Genomic DNA, 22,198 nt, shown 5'->3' with positions numbered 1-22,198 from the left:
CATGTGGTGTCTCGGCACGACGAACTGTCGCAACGGTGCATACTCAGGGAGGACACTTATACCTTGAAATTTTAGTGAGGGATCATCTTATAATGCTACCGTCGTACTGAGCAAAATAAGATGCATAAAATAAAAACATCATATGCAATCAAAATACGTGACACGATATGGCCATCATCATCTTCTGCCTTTGATCTCCATCTCCAAATCACCGCCATGATCTCCATCGTCACCGGCTTGACACCTTGATCTCCATCGTAACGTTGTTGTCGTCTCGCCAACTATTGCTTCTACAACTATTGCTAACGCATAGTGATAAAGTAAAGCAATTACATGGCGATTGCATTTCATACAATAAAGCGACAACCATAAGGCTCCAGCCAGTTGTCGATAACTTTTACAAAACATGATCATCTCATACAACAACGTATATCAAATCATGTCTTGACCATATCACATCACAACATGCACTGCAAAAAACAAGTTAGACGTCCTCTACTTTGTTGTTGCAAGTTTCACGTGGCTGCTACGGGCTTCTAGTAAGAACCGTTCTTACCTACGCATCAAAACCACAACGATGTTTCGTCAAGTTTACTGTTTTAACCTTCAACAAGGACCGGCCGTAGTCAAATTCGATTCAACTAAAGTTGGAGGAACAGACACCCGCCAGCCACCTTTATGCAAAACAAGTTGCACGTCTGTCGGTGAAACCGGTCTCATGAACGTGGTCATGTAAGGTTGGTCCTGGCTCGGATGCCACTATTGGGGAACGTAGCATGCAATTTCAAAAAAATTCCTACGATCACGCAAGATATATCTAGGACATGCATAGCAACGAGAGGCGGAGAGTGTGTCCGCGTACCCTCATAGACCGAAAGCGGAAGCGTTAGCTTAATGCGGTTGATGTAGTCGAACGTCTTCTCGATTCAACCGATCAAGCACCGAACGTACGGCACCTCCGAGTTCTACACACGTTCAGCTCGATGACGTCCCTCGAACTCTTGATCCAGTAGAGCGTCGAGGAAGTAGATGAGTTCCGTCAGCACAACGGCGTGGTGACGGTGATGATGAAGTTATCCGTGCAGGGCTTCGCCTAAGCACTACGAAAATATCAGCGGAGGTGTAAACTGTGGAGGGGGGCGCCGCACACGGCTTGGAACAATTGTGTGTCTAGAGGCACCCCCCTCTCACGTATATAAAGGAGGGAGAGGGGAGGAGGCCGGCCAAGGTGCGTCCCCAAGTGGGGAGGAGTCCTACTAGGACTCCAAGTCCAATTCGGACCCCCTTCCTTTTACCGGAGAGGGAAAGGGGGAAGGAGAGAGAGAAGGAGAAGGAAAGGGGGGCGTCGCCCCATTCCCTACTCCAATTAGGACCCAATCCAAGTGGGGGCTCATGTGGCCCATAACTTTGCCCGGGGGGTTCCGGTAACCTCCTGGTACTCCGATATTTTCCGAAACACTCCGGAACCATTCCGGTGTCCGAATACTATCGTCCAATATATCAATCTTTACCTCTCGATCATTTCGAGACTCCTCGTCATGTCCGTGATCTCATCCAGGACTCGGAACAACATTCGGTCATCAAATCACATAACTCAAACAATATAAATCATCATCGAACGTTAAGCGTGCGGACCCTACGGGTTCGAGAACTATGTAGACATGATAACCCACAAGTATAGGGGATCGCAACAGTTTTCGAGGGTAGAGTATTCAACCCAAATTTATAGTTTCGACACAAGGGGAGCCAAAGAATATTTGAAGGTATTAGCAGTTGAGTTGTCAATTCAACCACACCTGGAGATTAATTATCTACAGCAAAGTGATCAGTAGCAAAGTAATATGATACTTTTGATAGTAGTGACAGTAGCAAAGGTAACGGTAATAGTGATAGCAGTAATTTTGTAGCAAGTGTAACCGTGATGATAGCTGTAGTAACTTAGCAGAAACAATATAAGATAAATTCGTAGGCATTGGATCGGTGACTTGTTGGATGATATTCATCATGAGACAGTTATAACCTAGGACGATACGGCACTAGCTTTAGTTCATCAATATAATGTAGGCATGTATTCCATAAATAGTCATACGTGCTTATGTAAAGAACTTGCATGACATCTTTTGTCCTACCCTCCCGTGGCAGCGGGATCCATATTGGAAACTAAGGGATATTAAGGCCTCCTTTTAATAGAGAACCGGAACAAATCATTAACACATAGTGAATACATGAACTCCTCAAACTACGGTCATCACCGGAAGAAGTCCCGGTTTCTGTCACTCCAGGGTTACCGGATCATAACACGTAGTAGGTGACTATAACTTGCAAGATCGGATCTAAAACATGGATATAATTAACATAAACGGTTCATATCTGAGTTCATGGCACCCGGGCCCAAAGTGACAAGCATTAAGCATGGCAAAGTCATAGCAACACCAATCTTAGAACATAGTGGATACTAGGGATCAAGCCCTAACAAAACTAATTCGATTACATGATGAATCTCATCCAACTCCTTACCGACCAGCGAGCCTACGAAGGAATTACTCACTCCCGGTGGGGAGCATCATGGAATTGGCGATGGACAAGGGTTGGTGATGATGAAGAACGAGGATCCCCCTCTCCGGAGCCCAAAACGGACTCCAGATCTGGCCTCCCGATGAAGAACAGGAGGTGACGGCGGCTCCGTCTCGTGGATCGTGATAATTCTTTCTCCCTGATTTTTTTTGGAAAAATAGGATTTTATAGCATCGGTTTCAGGGTCTGCGGGGCCAACAGGTGGGGACAACCCACCTGGGCACGCCAAGAGAGGGGGGCGCGCCCTGGTGGGTTGTGCCCATCTAGGGGCCCCTCTCCGGTAGGTCTTGGCTCCAGAAATTCTTATTTATTATATAAAAATTCCTCGCAAAGTTTCGTTCCATTCCGAGAACTTTTATTTCTGCACAAAAACAACACCATGGTAGTTCTGCTGAAAACAGCGTCAGTCCGGGGTTAGTTTCATTCAAATCATGCAAATTAGAGTCCAAAACAAGAGGAAAAGCTTAGGAAAGTAACGTTGGAGACGTATCAACTCCCCCAAGCTTAAACCTTTGCTTGTCCTCAAGCAATTCAGTTGATAAACTGAAAGTGAAAAAGAAAAACTTTTACGAACTCTTTTGCTCTTGTTTGCATAAATAAGCTTAAACAACACCCAGGTTTTCAGCCAACATTATAACTAACCATGCCGACAATAACTCTTAAAGATTATAATGACTCATATCAATGACATAATCAGCTAGCGAGCAATAATAAGATATCTCAAACGGCAACACATTGTCAAAACAACCATGATATAATATGACAATAGTGGTATCTCGCTAGCCCTTTCTGAGACCACAAAACATAAATGCAGAGCACCTCCAAAGTTCAAGCAGCGACTAAACATTGTAATTCATGGTAGAAAAGATCCAGTCATGATGCACCCAACATTAGCTACACACAATGCATAAGTCATGACAGCTGTGCTCTCAGGTTCTAGCGCTTGTTTTAGAAGGTGATGACACAACATAAAAGTAAATAGATAGTCCCTTCGCAGAGGGAAGCAGTGATTTGCAGAGGTGCCAGAGCTCAAGTTTTTAAAACAGAGATAAATGATATTTTGAGACATGCACCCTTCTCATTTACTTCACGACCATCAGTTATCAATATCTTCCATGCTAAGCACGCTAGTGGCGGTTCCCAAGCGATAAAAGTAAAGGTTTTGACTCCATTGGGAGTTTTTGTTTGATTATTTAAGAGATTAACTCTTTTTCAGTTTGCAGTTTGGGACTGGGCATCCCTATTACCGCCCTTTTCTCGTGCGATGGCGAGTGAATAAACACTCGACCTGAGAATAACCCGCTTAGCATGGAAGATACCGACCACCTCATGTCGTTCCATGAATGATCCAAGCACACAAAAAGGATATTTATTTAGAAGTTTTTAGAGGTGGCACATGCAAATTTACTTAGGACGGCAGGGTAATACCGCATATAGGTAGGTATGGTGGACTCATCTGGAATAACTTTGGGTTCAAGGTTTTTGATGTACAAGCAGAATTCCCACTTAGTACAGGCGAAGGCTGGCAATTAGATTGAGAAGCGGCCAGCTAGAGAGCAACAACGGTCATAAACATGCATTATGCATAAGTAACATTGGACACTAGCATGAGTAGGATATGAACACCATGAACATAAATATCATAGAGGCTATGTTGGTTTTGATTCAACTACATGCATGAACATGTGCCAAGTCAAGCCACTCGAACATTCAGAGGAGGATACCATATCATCATACTACATCACAATCATTTTAACGCAATGTTGATATCCAAGATAAATCATTATCCACTCCTAGCTACTTATGCATGGCATGAGAAACTATAATCTCTAATTGTCATTGCAAACATGTTTAATCATAATGGGCTGAATCATGGATACTAGGTTAAACATATTTACACAAACTGAACAAGTCGAGTTCATACCGGTTTCTCTCTGCCATGGCTAGTTCATCGAATATCGTCATTATTGCCTTTCACTTGCACGACCGAACGATATGAAAATAATAATAGTGCAAGAGTGTCGTGGACTAAGCTGGAATCTGCAAACATTTTATTCAACACGAGAAGACAAGGTAAAATGTGCTCTTTATTAGTTCAACAATTATTCATATGAGAGCCACTCAACATTTTCATCGTGGTCTTCTCCTCGGTACAACTCGAATAAAAAGAAAAGAAATTCAGAGAAACACACTGAAATATTTTTGAAGTTTTTGGTTTTCTTGAACAAGGAAATAAAAGGGAAAAGCAAAAACAAGAAAATCTATTTACACGGGAAAGCTCCCAACAAGCAAAAGAAGAACAAGGAAATCTTTTTGGGTTTCTTTTTAATATTACTACTAAGCATGCATAGAAAGTAAACTACTACAACTAATTTTTTGGGGGGTTTTCTAAAGTTTTTCAAACACACAAGAAGAAAGCAAGAAAATAAATCTAAGCATGGATGATACAATGAAAAAGTGTGAACACCGACAAAAAGAAATAAGTGGACATGAATGTAATGTCGGTGAGAAACACGTACTCCCCCAAGCTTAGGCTTTTGGCCTAGCTTGGATAGTAGTCGGCGTGGTAGCTCACAGAGGCTCTTGGTGCGGACGCCTCGAACTGCCGTGCTGCCTCTACTGCTGCGTTGTGAGCTCGGGCCTTGCTCTCAAGAACAAAATATCTTACTTTACTGTGATAGTCAAAAAGGGCAGGCGCAGGCAAATATGTGTGCACAACAGATGTTTGGTTAAACAACAGACTATAAGTGAAGTTATCAACCTTTCCCTTGAGAATCTTATGATCTTTTAAGGTGCCAAAATCTAAATACTGTGTGGGTAGGATAGGATCAAAGGGCAAGGGTGAAACACCCAGCCCTTGTGCTAAACGCGTGGCATAAATTCCACCATAGAAATAGCCACTGTTAGCGTTGTGCTGAAGTCTGCATGCAACAGTCGTTCCAGGGTTATAATTCCTTTCACCAGTGAGAGCAGTGCGAATGAGGCTCAAGTCTGGAGCACAGAGTGTACTACAGTCTTGCTTGCCTACTATACATTTCCCATTAAATAATGCAAAGTACTGAATTGCAGGAAAATGAATGCTCTTTATTCTACCTTGTGTCACTCCCCTCCTTTCACCGTAACAAAGACTAGTCAAGAATGTTTCGGACTCAGCCTTTGGTGGTTCGTCAAGCGAGCCCCAAAATGGAAGTTTGTAGTGGTAAGCAAAATTCTCTAGTGAGATGGTAAATGGATTATCATAAAGCATAAACGACACCCTAGACTCACGAGGGTAGAATTTAAATCTTTTGACAAACGATTCAGTGAGAAGGTGACATTGTTCGCACTTATCTGAAATGTAGGGACCGAGACCGGCATTGTGAACATAATTCTCAAATTCCTCCTTAATGCCCACTCGCATCATATATTCATCGCAAGGCCATCAACATGTTTTAGTGGCGGCATCCCGTGTGGAATTTTCACTTGGTTCAACATAAGACCGGCGAGCAGAATTGTCACTAGAAGATGCCCCCGAGGATCGCCTCCTCGAAGAACTCCTTCCAAATAGATTCATCATGTCCACGTACAATTTTCTAAAAAAATTTAGGTGACAAAAATTCGTCAACAAAACTTTTTAAATTGATAGCAACTACTCATAGGGGTACATAGAGGCCATAGCGAGCATTCAAACTACTTACTAAGAATTCAACATGCAAGCTCATCTACAGCAGCACCAAGAGTAGCTAGTTATTCAAAATATAAACCACTAAAACAAAAACTAATTGGAAAAAACGGTGGAGTCACATACCAAGCAGCAATCCCCTGAAACAGTTTCAGAAACGGAGCTTCGAGCAAAGAGATCGAAATCCGCGGGTTTGAGAGCAAGAACACGGGAGAGAGAGCAATGTAGATTTTTTTTCTGGAGGTAAGTGATGATGTGGTATGAAGAGATAAGTGAGGGGGGCCACGTGGGGATCACAACCCACCAGGGCGCGCCTGGGGGTCCTGGCGCGCCCAGGTGGGTTGTGCCCACCTGGTGCACCTCCCTCTGATATTATTTGCACCAGAAATTCAGAAATATTCAGAAAAAAATCATATTAAATTTTCAGAGCATTCTGAGAACTTTTATTTTTGGGTCATTTTTTATTGCACGAAAAATTCAGAAAACAGACAAAACATGGTATTTTATTTTATTTAACTAATAAGAACAGAGAATAAAAAGTAAAGACAGAAGGTAGTGCTTACTTAAATTCATCAACTCATACCGCTCAAAAATGATTCATTAATAAGGTTGATCAAGTCTTATTAACAACCACTTTCGATTAGCATGAAACCGAAGAACTTTCGTAAATCACTAAGTTACCTCAATGGGGATATGAATGTCCCCAACAATAAGCATTTCATATTTCTTTTTGGCAGTAGGTAGAGGTAGATGAAAACTTCTAATAGTGATTGTCGGAGATTTTTCAATAACATTAATACCATTCACTTGGAATTGTTTCTTCGAAAGTGCACCGTATGCTCATTACCATTGATATGAAAAGTGACCTTGCTTTTATTGCAATCAATAACAGCCCCTGCAGTATTCAAGAAGGGTCTACCAAGGATAATCGACATGTTGTCGTCCTCGGGCATCTCAAGTATAACAAAGTCAGTCAAAATAGTAACATTAGCAACAACAACGGGCACATCCTCACAGATACCAATAGGTATGGCAGTTGATTTGTCAGCCATTTGCAAAGATATTTCAGTAGGTGTGAGTTTATTCAAGTCAAGTCTTTTATATAAAGAGAAAGGCATAACACTAACACCAGCTCCTAAATCACACAAAGCAGTTTTCACATAATTCTTTTTGATAGAGCAAGGTATAGTTGGTATTCCCGGATCTCCAAGTTTTTTAGGTACTCCATCTTTAAAAGTATAATTAGCAAGCATAGTGGAGATTTCAGCTTCCGGTATTTTTCTCTTATTAGTGATGATGTCTTTCATATACTTTGCATAAGGAGGCATTTTCAAGATATCAGTCAAGCGAGTACGCAAAAGACTGGCCTCAGCATTTCAGCAAAGCGTTCAAATTCTTCATCATCTTTCTTTTTAGTTGACTTGGGTGGAAAAGGCATAGGTTTTTGAACCCACGGTTCTCTTTCTTTACCGTGTTTTCTAGCAATGAAGTCTGTTTTATCATACCTTTTATTCTTAGGTTGTGGGTTATCAAGATCAACAGGTGGTTCTATCGATCATTATCTGGTTCTTTTTCATTACTTGGTTGAGTGTCTTCATGAACCTCATCATTATCGTTTTCATTATCACTAGGTAAGTGTTCATTACCTAATTGAGTTTCAGCATCAGAGATAGAAGTTTCATTATCATTATCAGGAGGTTTTTCTATTTCAGGTTCACTAGAAGCATGCAAAGTCCTATCATTTTTCTTCTTCTTTTTCTTTCTAGAAGGACTAGGTGCATCAGTGTTAACTCTTTGTGAATCTTGTTCTATTCTTTTTGGGTGTCCCTCAGGATAAAGTGGTTCCTGAGTCATTTTACCTCCTCTAGTTGCAACTCTAACAGCAAAGTCATGCATATTATTATTCATTTCATCAAGCAATTCTCTTTGTGATTTAGCAACTTGTTCTAACTGAGTTTGAACCATAGAAGCATGCTTTCCAACACCTCTAACATCATTTGAGATTCTAAATAACAAGTCACTCAAGCGAGCAATCATATCAGAATTGTATTTCAATTGTTTCATAACATTTGCATTGAAGTGATCTTGTTTTCTAATATAGTTTTCAAACTCATAAAGGCATTGGCTAGGATGCATATTGTGAGGATTGTCATTATCATTGAACTTCATTAGAGAATTTACCTCTACCACCTTAGGCAGTGGTGGTGTATTAAGCCCATGTATTTCTTCAATAGGAGGTAAATTTTTAACATCCTCAGCTTTAATACCTTTTTCCTTCATAGATTTCTTTGCCTCTTGCATATCTTCAGGACTGAGATATAATATACCCCTCTTCTTCGGAGTGGGTTTAGGCGGTGGTTCAGGAAGAGTCCAATCATCATAATTTTTCAATATGTTATTCAATAATTCTTCAGCTTGTCCAACAGTTCGTTCCCTGAAAACGCAACCAACACAACTATCTAGGAAGTCCCTAGAAGCATCGGTTAGTCCATTATAGAAGATATCAAGTATTTCATTTTTCTTAAGAGGATGATCAGGCAAAGCATTAAGTAACTGGCAAAGCCTCCCCCAAGCTTGTGGGAGACTCTCTTCTTTAGTTTGCACAAAGTTAAATATTTCCTGTAAGGCAGCTTGTTTCTTATGAGCAGGAAAATATTTTTCAGAGAAGTAATAAATCATATCCTGGGGACTACGCACACAACCAGGAGCAAGAGTATTGTACCAAGCTTTAGCATCACCCTTAATGAGAAGGAAATAATTTGAGAATAAAGTAATAGCGAGTCTTCTCATCATGAGTAAAAAGGGTGGCTATATCATTCAACTTAGTAAGATGTGCAACAACAGTTTCAGTTTCATAACCATGGAAAGGATCAGATTCAACCAAAGTAATTAACTCTGGGTCGACAGAGAATTCATAATCCTTATCATCAATAAAGATAGGTGAGGTAGCAAACTTAGATCACATTTCATCCTAGCATTTAGAGATTTTCTTTATACTTGCATAATAATTTCTCTAGATCATCTCTATCCTTACAAGCAAGAATATCTCTAGTTGTCTCCTCATTCATAACATAACCTTCCGGTACCTTAGGAAATTCATATCTAGGAAGGCTAGTTCTAGTAGGTGTTTCAAGAGATTCAGTTTCAAGCTCATCATCAGATTCAACAACATCATGTTGTATTACTCTAGCAATTTGTGCATCAAGAAAATCACCAAGTGGCACATCATCATTATCAAGCAAGGTACTAGCATCATCATAAGCATTATCCATAGCAGAAGTAGCATCGTCAATAACTTGCGACATATCAGAATTAATAGCATGTTTACTCATAACAGAAGGTGAATCTAAAGCAGAACTGGATGGCAGTTCCTTACCTCCCCTCGTCCTTGAGGGAAATATCTTAGTCTTAGGATCCTTCAGATTCTTCATAGTGATAAATTGATAATAATCCCAAGTGACTCAACAAATATAGCTATGCTCCCCGGCAACGGCGCCAGAAAAAGGTCTTGATAACCCACAAGTATAGGGGATCACAACAGTTTTCGAGGGTAGAGTATTCAACCCAAATTTATAGTTTCGACACAAGGGGAGCCAAAGAATATTTGAAGGTATTAGCAGCTGAGTTGTCAATTCAACCACACCTGGAGATTAATTATCCACAGCAAAGTGATCAGTAGCAAAGTAATATGATAGTGTTGATAGTAGTGACAGTAGCAAAGGTAACGGTAATAGTGATAGCAGTAATTTTGTAGCAAGTGTAACCGTGATGATAGCAGTAGTAACTTAGCAGAAACAATATAAGATAAATTCGTAGGCATTGGATCGGTGACTTGTTGGATGATATTCATCATGAGACAGTTATAACCTAGGGCGATACGACACTAGCTCCAGTTCGTCAATATAATGTAGGCATGTATTCCGTAAATAGTCATACATGCTTATGGAAAGAACTTGCATGACATCTTTTGCCCTACCCTCCCGTGGCAACGGGGTCCATATTGGAAACTAAGGGATATTAAGGCCTCCTTTTAATAGAGAATTGGAACAAAGCATTAACACATAGTGAATACATGAACTCCTGAAACTACGGTCATCACCGGAAGAAGTCCCGGTTTCTGTCACTCCCGGGTTACCGGATCATAACACGTAGTAGGTGACTATAACTTGAAAGATCGGATCTAAAACATGCATATAATTATGATAACATAAACGGTTCATATCTGAGTTCATGGCACCTGGGCCCAAAGTGACAAGCATTAAGCATGGCAAAGTCATAGCAACATCAATCTTAGAACATAGTGGATACTAGGGATCAAGCCCTAACAAAACTAACTCGATTACATGATGAATCTCATCCAACTCCTCACCGACCAGCGAGCCTATGAAGGAATTACTCACTCCCGGTGGGGAGCATCATGGAATTGGCGATGGAGAAGGGTTGGTGATGATGAAGAACGAGGATCCCCTCTCCGAAGCCCCAAACGGACTCCAGATCTGGCCTCCCGATGAAGAACATGAGGTGACGGCGGCTCCGTCTCGTGGATTGCGATAATTCTTTCTCCCTGATTATTTTCTGGAAAAATAGGATTTTATAGCGTCGATTTCAGGGTCCGCGGGGCCACCAGGTGGGGACAACCCACCTGGGCGCGCCAGGAGAGGGGGCGCGCCCTGGTGGGTTGTGCCCACCCAGGGGGCCCTCTCCGGTAGGTCTTGGCTCCAGAAATTCTTATTTATTGTATAAAAATTCCTCGCAAAGTTTCGTTCCATTCCGAGAACTTTTATTTCTGCACAAAAACAACACCATGGTAGTTCTGCTGAAAATAGCGTCAGTCTAGGGTTAGTTTCATTCAAATCATGCAAATTAGAGTCCAAAACAAGAGAAAAAGCGTTAGGAAAAGTAGATACATTGGAGACGTATCAATCCATGACCGAGACACCTCTCCGGTCAATAACCAATAGCGGAACCTGGATGCTCATATTGGCTCCCACATATTCGACGAAGATCTTTATCGGTCAAACTGTAATAACAACATACGTCATTCCCTTTGTCATCGGTATGTTACTTGCTTGAGATTCAGTTGTCGGTATCTTCATACCTAGTTCAATCTCATTACCGGCAAGTCTCTTTACTCGTTCCGTAATGCATCATCCCGCAACTAACTCATTAGTCACATTGCTTGCAAGGCTTATCATGATGTGCATTACCGAGAGGGCCCAGAGATACCTCTCTGATACTCGGAGTGACAAATCCTAATCTTGATCTATGCCAACCCAACAAACACCTTCGGAGATACCTGTAGAGCATCTTTATAATCACCCAGTTATGTTGTGACGTTTGATAACACACAAGGTATTCCTCCAGTATTCGGGAGTTACATAATCTCATAGTCAAAGGAATATGTATAAGTCATGAAGAAAGCAATAGCAATAAAACTTAACGATCATTATGCTAAGCTAACGGATGGGTCTTGTCCATCACATCATTATCCTAATGATGTGATCCCGTTCATCAAATGACAACACATGTCTATGGTCAGGAAACTTAACCATCTTTGATTAACGAGCTAGTCTAGTAGAGGCATACTAGGGACACTGTGTTTTGTCTATGTATTCACACATGTATCAAGTTTCCGATTAATACAATTCTAGCATGAATAATAAACATTTATCATGACATAAGAAAATATAAATAACAATTTTATTATTGCCTCTAGGACATATTTCCTTCATATATATCGTAACGCAAAGATACAGTTAACTATTTCAAAAGTGCGTTTAAAAATTATATAAAGCTCCGAGTGGATTCGGTGGGACTCGTACCCTCACCCCAAGGAAAATTTCTGTTGACACTAATAAGACATGTGGTCACCAACTCACCATTCAATCCTCCTGTGGCGACACCCTTGAGAAGCGTTGGCGCTCCTCTGGACAATGTTGACAAGCTAATGAGATTAGAGTTTGGTTGCGCACGTCGTCTGTTTGGGGAGGTGACGGAGACATGCTAGCCTTTTGGCACTCTGGTGACCTCCTACCCTACCCAGCAAGTTGTTGACGTTTTTGGCGACTCCATGAGGGTCTTGTGAGCCTGTGTCTCCTGAATCTTTATGATCAGGATATGCAGTGCTTTGTGGTGCCATCCATAACCCCGGTATAACACCTTCTTCTTCTTCGCGTTGTCGGTCCCTCTGGATCGACATCACCGATGTATCATAACAGAGTTTGATGCCTTTCCGGTTGCATGCCAAGGCTAGTCGACTTTGCACAAGTCGAGAAAGGAAATTAGCCCAAGTTTCATAAGGGCGACACTCTGCGCCGGTCGACCGGCGGAAAGCCAAGGCTAGTCGACTTTGCACAAGTCGAGAAAGGAAATTAGCCCAATTTTCATAAGGGCGACACTCTGCACCGGTCGACCGGCTGAAAGCCAAGGCCAGTCGCACGCGAACAATCAGATGCCCCCATGTGTAGCCGTTCGATGGTCTTCATTCCCCATCGTACCATCCTTCCTGCTCAGTTTTTCCCATCTTGAGTCAACGTGCACACCCCGCAGCACAACACAACCATCGGCCCCGCAACACAGCCCACCGACAAGATCCCATGCGCTAGCGCATCTGGATGCTGGGCAAAACAACGAGTTGTGCACCCTGTCATATCGTCCTCTTCACTGGTCACCGTCGATTGCTGGCAGAGAGTGCCCCGACCCCTCAACACGCTCCGCCTCCAAGCTCGCCGGCGTCGCGCTCGCTACACGCCTTGCCGTGACTCCGCAACGTCGTAGCCGGCCCGTTCCAGCACCGAGAGCTCCCACACATAGCATCCATACCGGAAAGGTTCCAACACACCACGCCCACGCAAGCTCTGCACGTAACATCCACGCCGTTCAATCCCAGCATCCAGCCGCGCTGGTTGCAGCATCCTGTTGACGAGAGAGCATGACGTCGAGTGTTTTGCAGCTCCCTGACTCGAAGGTTGTAGCTCCCGGCCTCGCCAGTTCCAGCAAATTGTCACGCTTGTCAGTCCTAGCAAAACCATCTCCCGGTCGCAGCTTCGCCAGTGCCGGTTCCAGCATCGCCACATGAAGGTTGAAAACATGTGAAAGGGTATGGAAGGAAGCGACGCGGGTGGTGTGGGTGGGCCCCAACCGAACACGTGACTGCGTAGGGGGACTGCGACCGGGGCAAGCCCTAGCCGGTTGCCCGATTAGAATAGTTTACCATTTCATAAACCAAAAAAATTAGGGAAAAAGAGTTTCTGACCCTAGGAAAGCAGTCACCCCTGGCCATGGCTCACCGGCCACCACGTGACAGACAGAACGCTCCTCCCTTCTTGAGCCTCCGAGTTTGGCTTCTCCCACACGCTCATCTTCTCTCCTCTCCCCCTTCCCCTGCGTGAGAGCGTCGCGTCCAAACCCTCCTCCCCCGGCGCCCGCCATGGCGAGGCCGCAGCAGGAGGCGATCGACACCTTCATCAGCATCACCGGCGCCGACGAGGCCGTCGCCATCCGCAAGCTCGAGGTATCGCCCAAACCCCCTCCCCTCCTCTTCCTGCCCAGTTTTTTGGTTCAGGCGCCCGCCCAATCTAGCGCAATCGGCTGGGCTCGCGCGGCGGATTTGGTCGCGCCGGGTATGGATCGCTCGGTGCTAGGTTTTAGTTCACTTGTTTGGGCCGGGGAAGGGGTCTGCGCGTGGTGGGTTGAGGTGGCCCGATTTGTTGGCGAATCCCTGCGTCGCTGTTCTGCTAGTGCAGTTATGGAATGGAATTACCTCAGCAGTCTCGTGGCGTGTCTTTGTCCCCTTGCTGCCTTCGTTTACTCAAAGCAGTATGGTTTTGGTAAGAGCCCAATTTGGTCACATAACCCCCGATTTGCAGTTACAACTCGAGACGAATTGTTCGGCGGTCTCTTAGTTGGAATGTGGTGCGGGGTTCACTAATAATCTAAAAATAAAACAGAATTGCTTGGCTCATCTGGATGCTAGGCTTGTAGATTTAGTGGATTCCCCCCTGTACTTGTTCGTCTAGCTTCAGGAATTTGAATTTCACAAGCAGGTACTACATTGTAATAATTTCCTAGTTACCCTGTTGACTATGTCTGGTCTCATCCAGTTGTGCTAGACTTGATATTTCCAAAGTTTAACTCAGAGCACAGATACCAGTTGGGGTACCATGTTATCTTCAAATGGTCATCTTATTTCTGAAATCACCCTGTGAATGCCTGTGGTTCGCAAATCTTCTAGGGCATCGCCTCCAAATTGATTGTTCAAGTGCAACATTCTGTTGCCGCGAAAAGAAAGTGCATCATTCTACCATCGATGTCATCTATATATTTAATCACAGTGCTTTTTTTTTTGATAAATGGCACACAGGAACATGCTGGTGACCTCAATCAGGCAGTCAATGCACACTTCACTGAAGGAGATAGCACAGTGTACGTATTTCAGTTTTTCCAGCACATTTTCTTCAGATAATTCCAAAGTACTTCTGGTTTGCAAATTTTCCTTTTTATTTTGGTTTTCTGAACTTTCCCTCCAATATCCCTATAGATTGCTTATTGGTTGTAAAGAGCTACACACAATTAATATGGATAGGCTGTATCAAAGTTTAAATCACCAATTACTTGTTCTATGTGCATTTAGCTAAAGTGACAAGTAAACTGGATCAGAGGCAGGACAGTTACCCTCCAGATACCATGTTGAACTAGAGCAGATAATTGATGTGTTTCTGTTTTTCAGGAACCCAATCAATCAAAGTATTCCACCTGTTAATCATGATGATATGGAGCTGGACGGACCACTTGATAACACGTTTCAAAGACCGTTGTTCCCTGAAGCTCTGCACGACCCTTTTGCACTAATGGATCCCAATTTCCAGCAAATGTTTTTTGATAGTGTTGGTTCTGCTGGTACTCTCAATCGTGATGCACAAGGTCCGCACCCTAGAGAGACAACTAATGAAGTTAATGACAACAACATTCAAATGGGTCCTTCTGGTCAGGCTTCTGTTGTTGGGAATGCCACTGGACACGGGTCTTCATATGGACCAGAAGTTCGTGAGACTATCATAATCGATGATGACGATGAGGAGTTGTCATCTGGGCTGTCTTCTCAGCATGCTAGTATCCGTAGCAATGCACCGCAGCCAAATCCTCTGCCAACTGCTCCTCCACTAGTTCATGTCACAGACAATGACATAGAAGAGGAAATGATTCGGGCTGCAATTGAAGCTTCAAAAAGAGAGGCTGAAGAACTGGCAAACGTAAGCTGTTCTCTTTCTCTGTCTCAGTCTCTACCCACAGGGATAGGTTAGGATGAGCTTGATGAGTCTTGCTTTACCTTAATTTTAAATAAATATCAGGCAGCAGAGCAAGAACGGACTCGACATATTGGTGGAATAAACTTGGAAGATCATTTATCTGATGAAGACATGGAAATTGCAGCTGGAACAGTGAGAAGGTGAATATTAACTTGTACCCTCTTGCTCTTCATCCTTAGGTTACCTTACTGCGGTAGGCTAATAGAAATTTATCTATTTTACGTTTTCTTCCTATTTGGAGGCAAGAATTAGGTACAGGGAGGGGTGGAACAACTATGCAACCAGCAGATGAAGAGAGCTCAGATGAGGAGACCGATGATGTTGAAGAAGAGCCATTAGTTAGACGTCGTTCTAGGCGCATCCCTGCTGGAGACGCAGAGTCAACGGAACCTGTTCTCCCAGGTGATAGTCCTCCCTCAAGTTCGCAGCCTCAAAACCATGATCGCCAGTATAACAGAACTGATTTCCCATCGGAGGTATTGTAGCCTTGATCTGTACCTTAATACTAAGCACTTAACGGTATTATTCATTGTCATTGCTCACAATTCTTCTTCTGGAAAGTGGGGTGGCATTTCTTCTGAGGAACATGATGAAGCTGTTATGCTTGAGGCTGCAATGTTTGGTGGAATTCCTGAAGCACCAACATATCCATTATCTCATGCGAGCTCGAGTCATTATCCCCAAGTAGTGCACTCTCCACCACCAGAATTGACTGAACAACGGTTATTACGAGAGCAGCAGGTTTGAAGTTGAAGCCTTATACATTGTTGCTAAATGCAAAAAATATTGGATGGTAACTTCCAGAATGTTTTATTACAGGATGATGAGTACCTTGCATCGCTCCAAGCTGATCAAGAAAAGGAGATGAAGACTCTACAAGAAGCTGAGCTCCGACTGCTGGAAGAAGCTGCCGCAAGAGAAGCTGCTCTTGAGAAACAAAGGCAAGAGGAGGAGGAACAGCGTAAAATGCAACTTGAGAAAGAGGTACCTTTCTGTTACAGTTAATTCGAAATACAATTGGATGATAATTAACAGTTTTTCCAGTATGTGTATGGTAGATAACGATCACTACTGTGGTCAGATGAAACTTATTTTACTTGAAAAAATTCTAGTGTTTAAGCTTATGTTATGTTACAGACTTACAGTGGTCTTATTATAGGTTTGGTTGCCTGTAGATATGATGTGCAGTAGTATCTTTCAAGAAAACTTTGGCCATGTTTGGTCGATAGCTGTTGCAAGACTTTTCATGCTGAACTATGACAAGCCACAAAAGGCATGGCGATAATTGGTCGCCACAACCATGGCAAGATTTGGCAAAACGAGTCTGATAGCTGGGGCTGGCTGCTTAGAAAGTGTGGCATGCCACAGCTGTGGCAGCGAAACAAACATTAGCCACAAACAGCTGACGCACTCTTGGCAAAGTTTGGCAAACTGTAGCTATATGAACTAAACATATCCAATAGGATAACTAAGCTCTTTGCTTCTGTTGTTCCATGCTTGATATTTATAATTATTTATCATAAGTTCATTACCTGGCGTTGTTGGGGATCTGCCAGTTATGCTGTTTCTGATGTTTTATGTAAACAGGAGCTTGAGTCCAATCTTGCCGCCAAAGAAGCATCATTGCCATTGGAGCCACCTTCAGACAAAGAAGGTGTTATAACACTTGTAGTTCGCATGCCTGACGGTAGTCGACAGGGGCGTCGCTTTTTAAAATCTGATAAATTCAAGGTAAGCTGCTTTTGAACTTCAATAAAAAAAACTGCTTTTGACCTGCCAGATTCCAGAAAAGAGGGGTTCATTTATACTTGCCTCTTGCCACTAATACGTGCCTCTGACATGCTGGTTTGCTTGCAGTCCCTTTTTGATTTCTTAGACGTTGGCAGGACTTGCAAGCCAGAAACCTACAGACTGGTAATTCTCTAGTGTTATATTTTTCTTATTTTATAATATTTCATATGCATACTCTCATGTAGAGGAAATTGTCTTAATAAAAATGAGTGCAACCTAGTGTTCTTCCTTATTGAAAAAATGAGTGCAACCTAGTGTTCTTCCTTATTGACTGGTATGTCAGGCACTAGCAGTCACGTGCGTGATAATATATAATTTCCTGAGCTACCCAAACCAATAGTGGGTTCGGCCCTGTCTTTTTGCTGAGCTTGTTGTGTTGTCGGCAAGTAGGATGCTGGTTCGGCTCTATGTTCCTGTTTTCGCCTGGTTGTCCGCAGTTAACGCAACAACCTTTTTCCTAATTAATGGAATAGGCAAAGCTTTTGCCTCGTTTCAAATAAAATAAAATAATGGGTTCATATGATCTCAAGAGCAGATTAGTTTTGCTTGCTGTGTACTTTGTCGAATTTTCTCAATCCAGCGTCTGCGTAGTTTAGAATCTTATTTTCTTGAGGTAACCTGCTAGTATTCCTTGACCTATGCGTGGTAATTTTATGTAAGTTTCTGTAGCATTTTGATTACTATAATTATGCATGAATCATGTGGCTCTCTAGGGAGAAGCATTTACAGATTACCAAATTCATTCTTGAGCTTTGGGATGACTTTGGTGTCTTTGCGTTCCTATAACTAACACATTCTAAGGATCACTACAAAATGGGATATTCTTAGTTCTCATAATGAACATTTCAAGTTACATGGTGCGGCAGACTAGCAGGACTATGCAAATTTTGCACTCATTGAGAAATTTTAGAAGCAAGAGAAAGGATTGACAGTGATTGTAGGAGGATGTGTATGTGCCGTGCCAACAAGTTTTATGCTTCCGTAACTTCATGCTCACTGTTGAGTACATTATACATCAAGCTCCGGTCATATTAGCTAACACCTGATAGTGGTATTTGCTGCTCTGGCTGCTATGTGCTGTCAAGGGGAGATCATTCTTATGCAGTGCAGACTGCAGACTGGAGCATTGCTTCTCTGGCACTGTTCATGTTGGTGCAGTGTCTCTAATTTCCTTTTTGAGGACAGTCCACGACAGATGTTTGATTTAAGCAGTGTTGAAAGTTATATTGTGCTTTTTCTGCCAGTTGATTGTAGTATTGGTAGTGCATATTTCATCCATCGAAATATTGTAGTTGACCGCACTGAGCAGCACTTGGGAAACCATTTGGACCCGGTGGTTCTATGATTTCCCCCCTGTTCCTTCGCATTTTGTCAGTTCATCTGTTCCAGAGACCATATATGTCCGTTTTTTTACTCTAGATACGTTCAAGTATATCTAGTGGTAATAACACAAAGAACATAGGTACTCCCTCTGTCTCAAATTAGCTGTTCAAATGTAACTTCAAGTGTGGAAATATTGCAACTTTTAATTTGTTTTCATTTAGTTTTTGTGGGTGTCGGTTTTACATTGCTCTGTATTTTAGCATTAAACTGCTCGACTCTTTACTGGCATCCGGTCTCATATTTAGCGTTGTGTGTCTTGCAGGTAAGGACATACCCCAGGCGTGCTTTTACCACTGCTGACGGCGACCAATCATTTACTGATCTCGGGTTAACAAGCAAGCAGGAAGCCTTATTTATAGAGCAGATTACTGATTAGGGAAAAAAGATTCAGCCACACCTAGGGATACCACCATCTGAGACTGGGTTGGGGTTTTACATGTCTATACTTGCATATGGCTTTTACTAGGGAATCTAAAATTGGTCTGTGTCGAAGAGTTGAAACTGTGTTCTTTTTGCGATGTGGAACGGTTCGCATCGCTTTAGTAATATGTAGGGTATAAAACAGTGATCAGCAACGGATTCAGGATATTTGGTTGGTTATGAATGCGTGCTAGCGCAGTGATAATCATTGTTCGTTTCAGAGAGCGAAAGATGCCTTGGTTTCATTGTGGGTTCATTATGTGTTCGTGTCTGGAAGGACCGTCGGTGCAAATTGGTTCCATTATTATTAAATCTGACCTTTAACAGATGCCAACAGACATGAGAGCCTCTAATGGCCACAGGGGATCGATCTAGACGAACCGGACAGCTACTAGGCACTGCTACTACTACTCAAGATGGTTGCTCCGACCATCGAGCTCTTATTCATCATCGTCTTCTTCAGTTCTTCCTCTTCTTGCATGGAGCCAGGTAGCGAGCGATCACCCTGCAGCAGCAGCATTCATAGGAGAAAACAACCGGGAGTGCGTCAGTTCAGCTACATATTTGCAGGCAAAAAGAACGAACGCAGCGCATGGATGAGTGAGCGTGGAGTGTTGGAGGGGGTCTTACGGCAGGAGACGCGCGGGAGGCCGCACTTGGCGGGGAGGCTGTTGATGATGTCGATGGCGCCGCAGGCGCAGTCGCGGGACACGGACCCCAGAGCGGAGCAGCACTCCGGCCCGGGCGCCGGGAGCGCCTGCCCCGGCAGCGGCGGCACGCTGTACCGCGCGCACGGGGCCAGCTGGCTCAGCTGCGCGCCGCAGGTGCCCAGCGGCGGCTGCGCCTCCGCCGCGCCGCCCAGCGTGATGAGAAGCACCAGGACGAGGAGGGCCGCCAGCAGTGGCGTATCTAGGGGGTGGACAGGGTGGTCCATGGACCACCCTGGAATTTCCCCATAATATATATAGCATAGAGAAAAATATATTTTTATAATAAATAAATATATTTATGTGAATATTTTGCATTGGTGGACCACCCTGGCATGTTGGGCTAGCTACGCCACTGGCCGCCAGGGCGCGCGGCTGCGGCAGCGGGGCCGTGGTCACCTCCATCGTCGTCGCGTCGCCGGCTCGGTGCGCGCGCTGCTAGCTTGAGCGTTCGTGTGTGCGTGTGTGGTTTGTGGCGCGGTGTGGTGGTGGTGCTGCTGCCGGAGGGCGTGATTTTATAGGCCCGGCGACGGAGGTGTGAGGTTGGGAGGCGGCGGGTATTGCGTTGCTCACCTACGCTACGCACGCAGCGGTGCTCCCATCGGCGCCGGGCGGGAGGAGAAGCGGGGCACGGCAAGGGTGTGAGGCTGACCCAACCGAACGAACGCCCGTCGCGTGCCTGCTCCCGGCGAGGCGAGCTGATCGTTCGCTCGCGCGAGCGGCTTGGGAGATGGGCCGGAGACAAGGCCTACCACGGCAGGAAGAGAGGAGGGGGCCGCCGCTAGCATGCACAGCAGCTATATCTCGCTTATAGCGAGCTGTAAGATACGCTCGCCAAAGGCTTTCTCCATTTTCTCAGTTGGGGCGGCCTATTTTCTCAGTTCGTTCGCTCGTTCTGCTTTTCTTCGGGTCTTTCTTCATTTTCGTTTCTTTTTTCTGTCTCCTTCAGTTTCCTTTGTTTCGTTTTTTTGCGAATAATCTTCACTTTTCTTTGTTTCGCCACTGTCTCTTTTTTTTTTTTTCTGTTTTCTTTGTTTTTTATTGGTTCTCTTCATTTCTTTCTCGGTTTTAACAGATTTCTTCCTTTTCCCCCCTGTTTTCTTTGTTTCTTTTTTGCACTAGGGTTTTCTCCGTTTTTCCTATTTTCTTTTCCTTTTTCTCTTCAGTTTTCTTTGTTTTTCCTACTTTACTTTTTTTCTTTATTTTTCAATGCATGTCTACATTTCCTTACGGTTGTAGATTTCTCGTATACATCAATAACATTTTTTAACATGCGTTTAACGTTTAAAAAAAATTGTTTTCAGATATATATTTTGATATCCATTTATTTTCGTACACATTGTATATTTTTGCTATACGTCAAGATCTTTTCTTTAAAACACGTTTAGTTTTTTAAAATACATGACCATGGCGCGGCTCGGGCTGGAGGAGGACGACCTGGTGCTCATGACCAGCACGTCGCTCCCAAAGGCCACCTCCGTCAAGCTGCGGCCGCACACCATGGATTTTCTGGGAGCCAAGGACCTCAAGCAGCTGCTCGAGTTCAACGTCAGACTGAACACGCCGTGCGTGACGGTCGGCGACACGATCGCCGTCGCCGAGGGGGACAGGCGGTACCTCCTCGACGTCGTCGAGGCCAAGCCCGCCGACGCCGTGTCCACCCTCGAGACCGACTGCGAGGTCGACTTCTCGACGCCGCTCGACTACGTGCAGCCTCCTGCTCCGGTGCCAGCGAAAGTCGCCGCCGCCCCATGCCAAGACTGCGCCCACGGCGGCGAGCGGCGGTTCGTCGGCGTCGGCATGAGGATGGACGGCAAGCCCGTGGAGCAGACGCCGGCGCCTGTGGCGGGTTCTTCGGGCAAGGGGAAGAGTTCTAGTGAGCATGTGCTTCGGTTCTTCGGCGGCCGCGGCTCGGTGGCGGTGCCACCTCCCGGCCCCAAGATGGCGAAGAAGAAAGTGATCAAAAAATGTTAATCATATATATATTTTTCATATATATATATATATATATATATATATATATATATGATTAACATTTTTCAAATATATGTTTTGATGTCTAATTTTTTTCCTAAACATCGTACAATATATCCGAAACAATTTTATAAATGTTTAACATTTTTTAGTACACAACAAAATTCTCGCTCAATAAATCTTCTAGCTTTTCTTCTTTGTTGATCCGCCATGTAAGCCGGGACAACAATAGAGTTGCTGATCAATTTGCTAAGTTAGCTTACATATTGCATATTTGAGAAGTTTATCTTGATAAGAGCCTTGTCTTTCTAGTTGACAGCCATGTGGCTGATTGTAACTGGATCGCTGTTAAGTACTAAAGGGAGAATATCATACGAAAA

The 22,198-nt window shown here is 43.7% G+C and overlaps 3 protein-coding genes across 3 annotated transcripts; 2 read left to right on the top strand and 1 right to left on the bottom strand.

Moving 5' to 3' along the window:
* The first annotated feature begins 13,508 nt into the window (after positions 1-13,508).
* LOC123122246 (plant UBX domain-containing protein 13) lies at positions 13,509-19,361 on the top strand. The gene is made up of 10 exons (XM_044542399.1): positions 13,509-13,748; positions 14,598-14,659; positions 14,964-15,486; positions 15,586-15,683; positions 15,785-16,019; positions 16,105-16,284; positions 16,363-16,527; positions 17,131-17,274; positions 17,401-17,457; positions 18,980-19,361. Exons 1-10 carry the CDS (start codon positions 13,665-13,667, stop codon positions 19,091-19,093), a joined length of 1,662 nt encoding a protein of 553 aa, XP_044398334.1. The 5' UTR covers positions 13,509-13,664; the 3' UTR covers positions 19,094-19,361.
* Positions 19,362-19,419: 58 nt separating this feature from the next.
* Positions 19,420-20,355, bottom strand: LOC123122247 (anther-specific protein MZm3-3). The gene is made up of 3 exons (XM_044542401.1): positions 20,211-20,355; positions 19,768-20,035; positions 19,420-19,642 (listed from the first exon to the last, which is right to left on the bottom strand). Exons 1-3 carry the CDS (start codon positions 20,247-20,249, stop codon positions 19,638-19,640), a joined length of 312 nt encoding a protein of 103 aa, XP_044398336.1. The 5' UTR covers positions 20,250-20,355; the 3' UTR covers positions 19,420-19,637.
* Positions 20,356-21,218: 863 nt separating this feature from the next.
* LOC123125219 (ubiquitin recognition factor in ER-associated degradation protein 1-like) lies at positions 21,219-21,818 on the top strand. Its single transcript, XM_044545748.1, has one exon. The coding sequence runs from the start codon at positions 21,246-21,248 to the stop codon at positions 21,816-21,818; it is 573 nt and encodes a 190-aa protein (XP_044401683.1). The 5' UTR covers positions 21,219-21,245.
* The last annotated feature ends 380 nt before the right edge of the window (positions 21,819-22,198 follow it).

This window comes from Triticum aestivum, chromosome 5D, assembly GCF_018294505.1.
Source record: "Triticum aestivum cultivar Chinese Spring chromosome 5D, IWGSC CS RefSeq v2.1, whole genome shotgun sequence".
NCBI classification, from domain to species: domain Eukaryota; kingdom Viridiplantae; phylum Streptophyta; class Magnoliopsida; order Poales; family Poaceae; genus Triticum; species Triticum aestivum.
The sequence above is the reverse complement of the archived record's forward strand: the minus strand, read 5'-3'. Positions and strand labels throughout refer to the sequence as shown.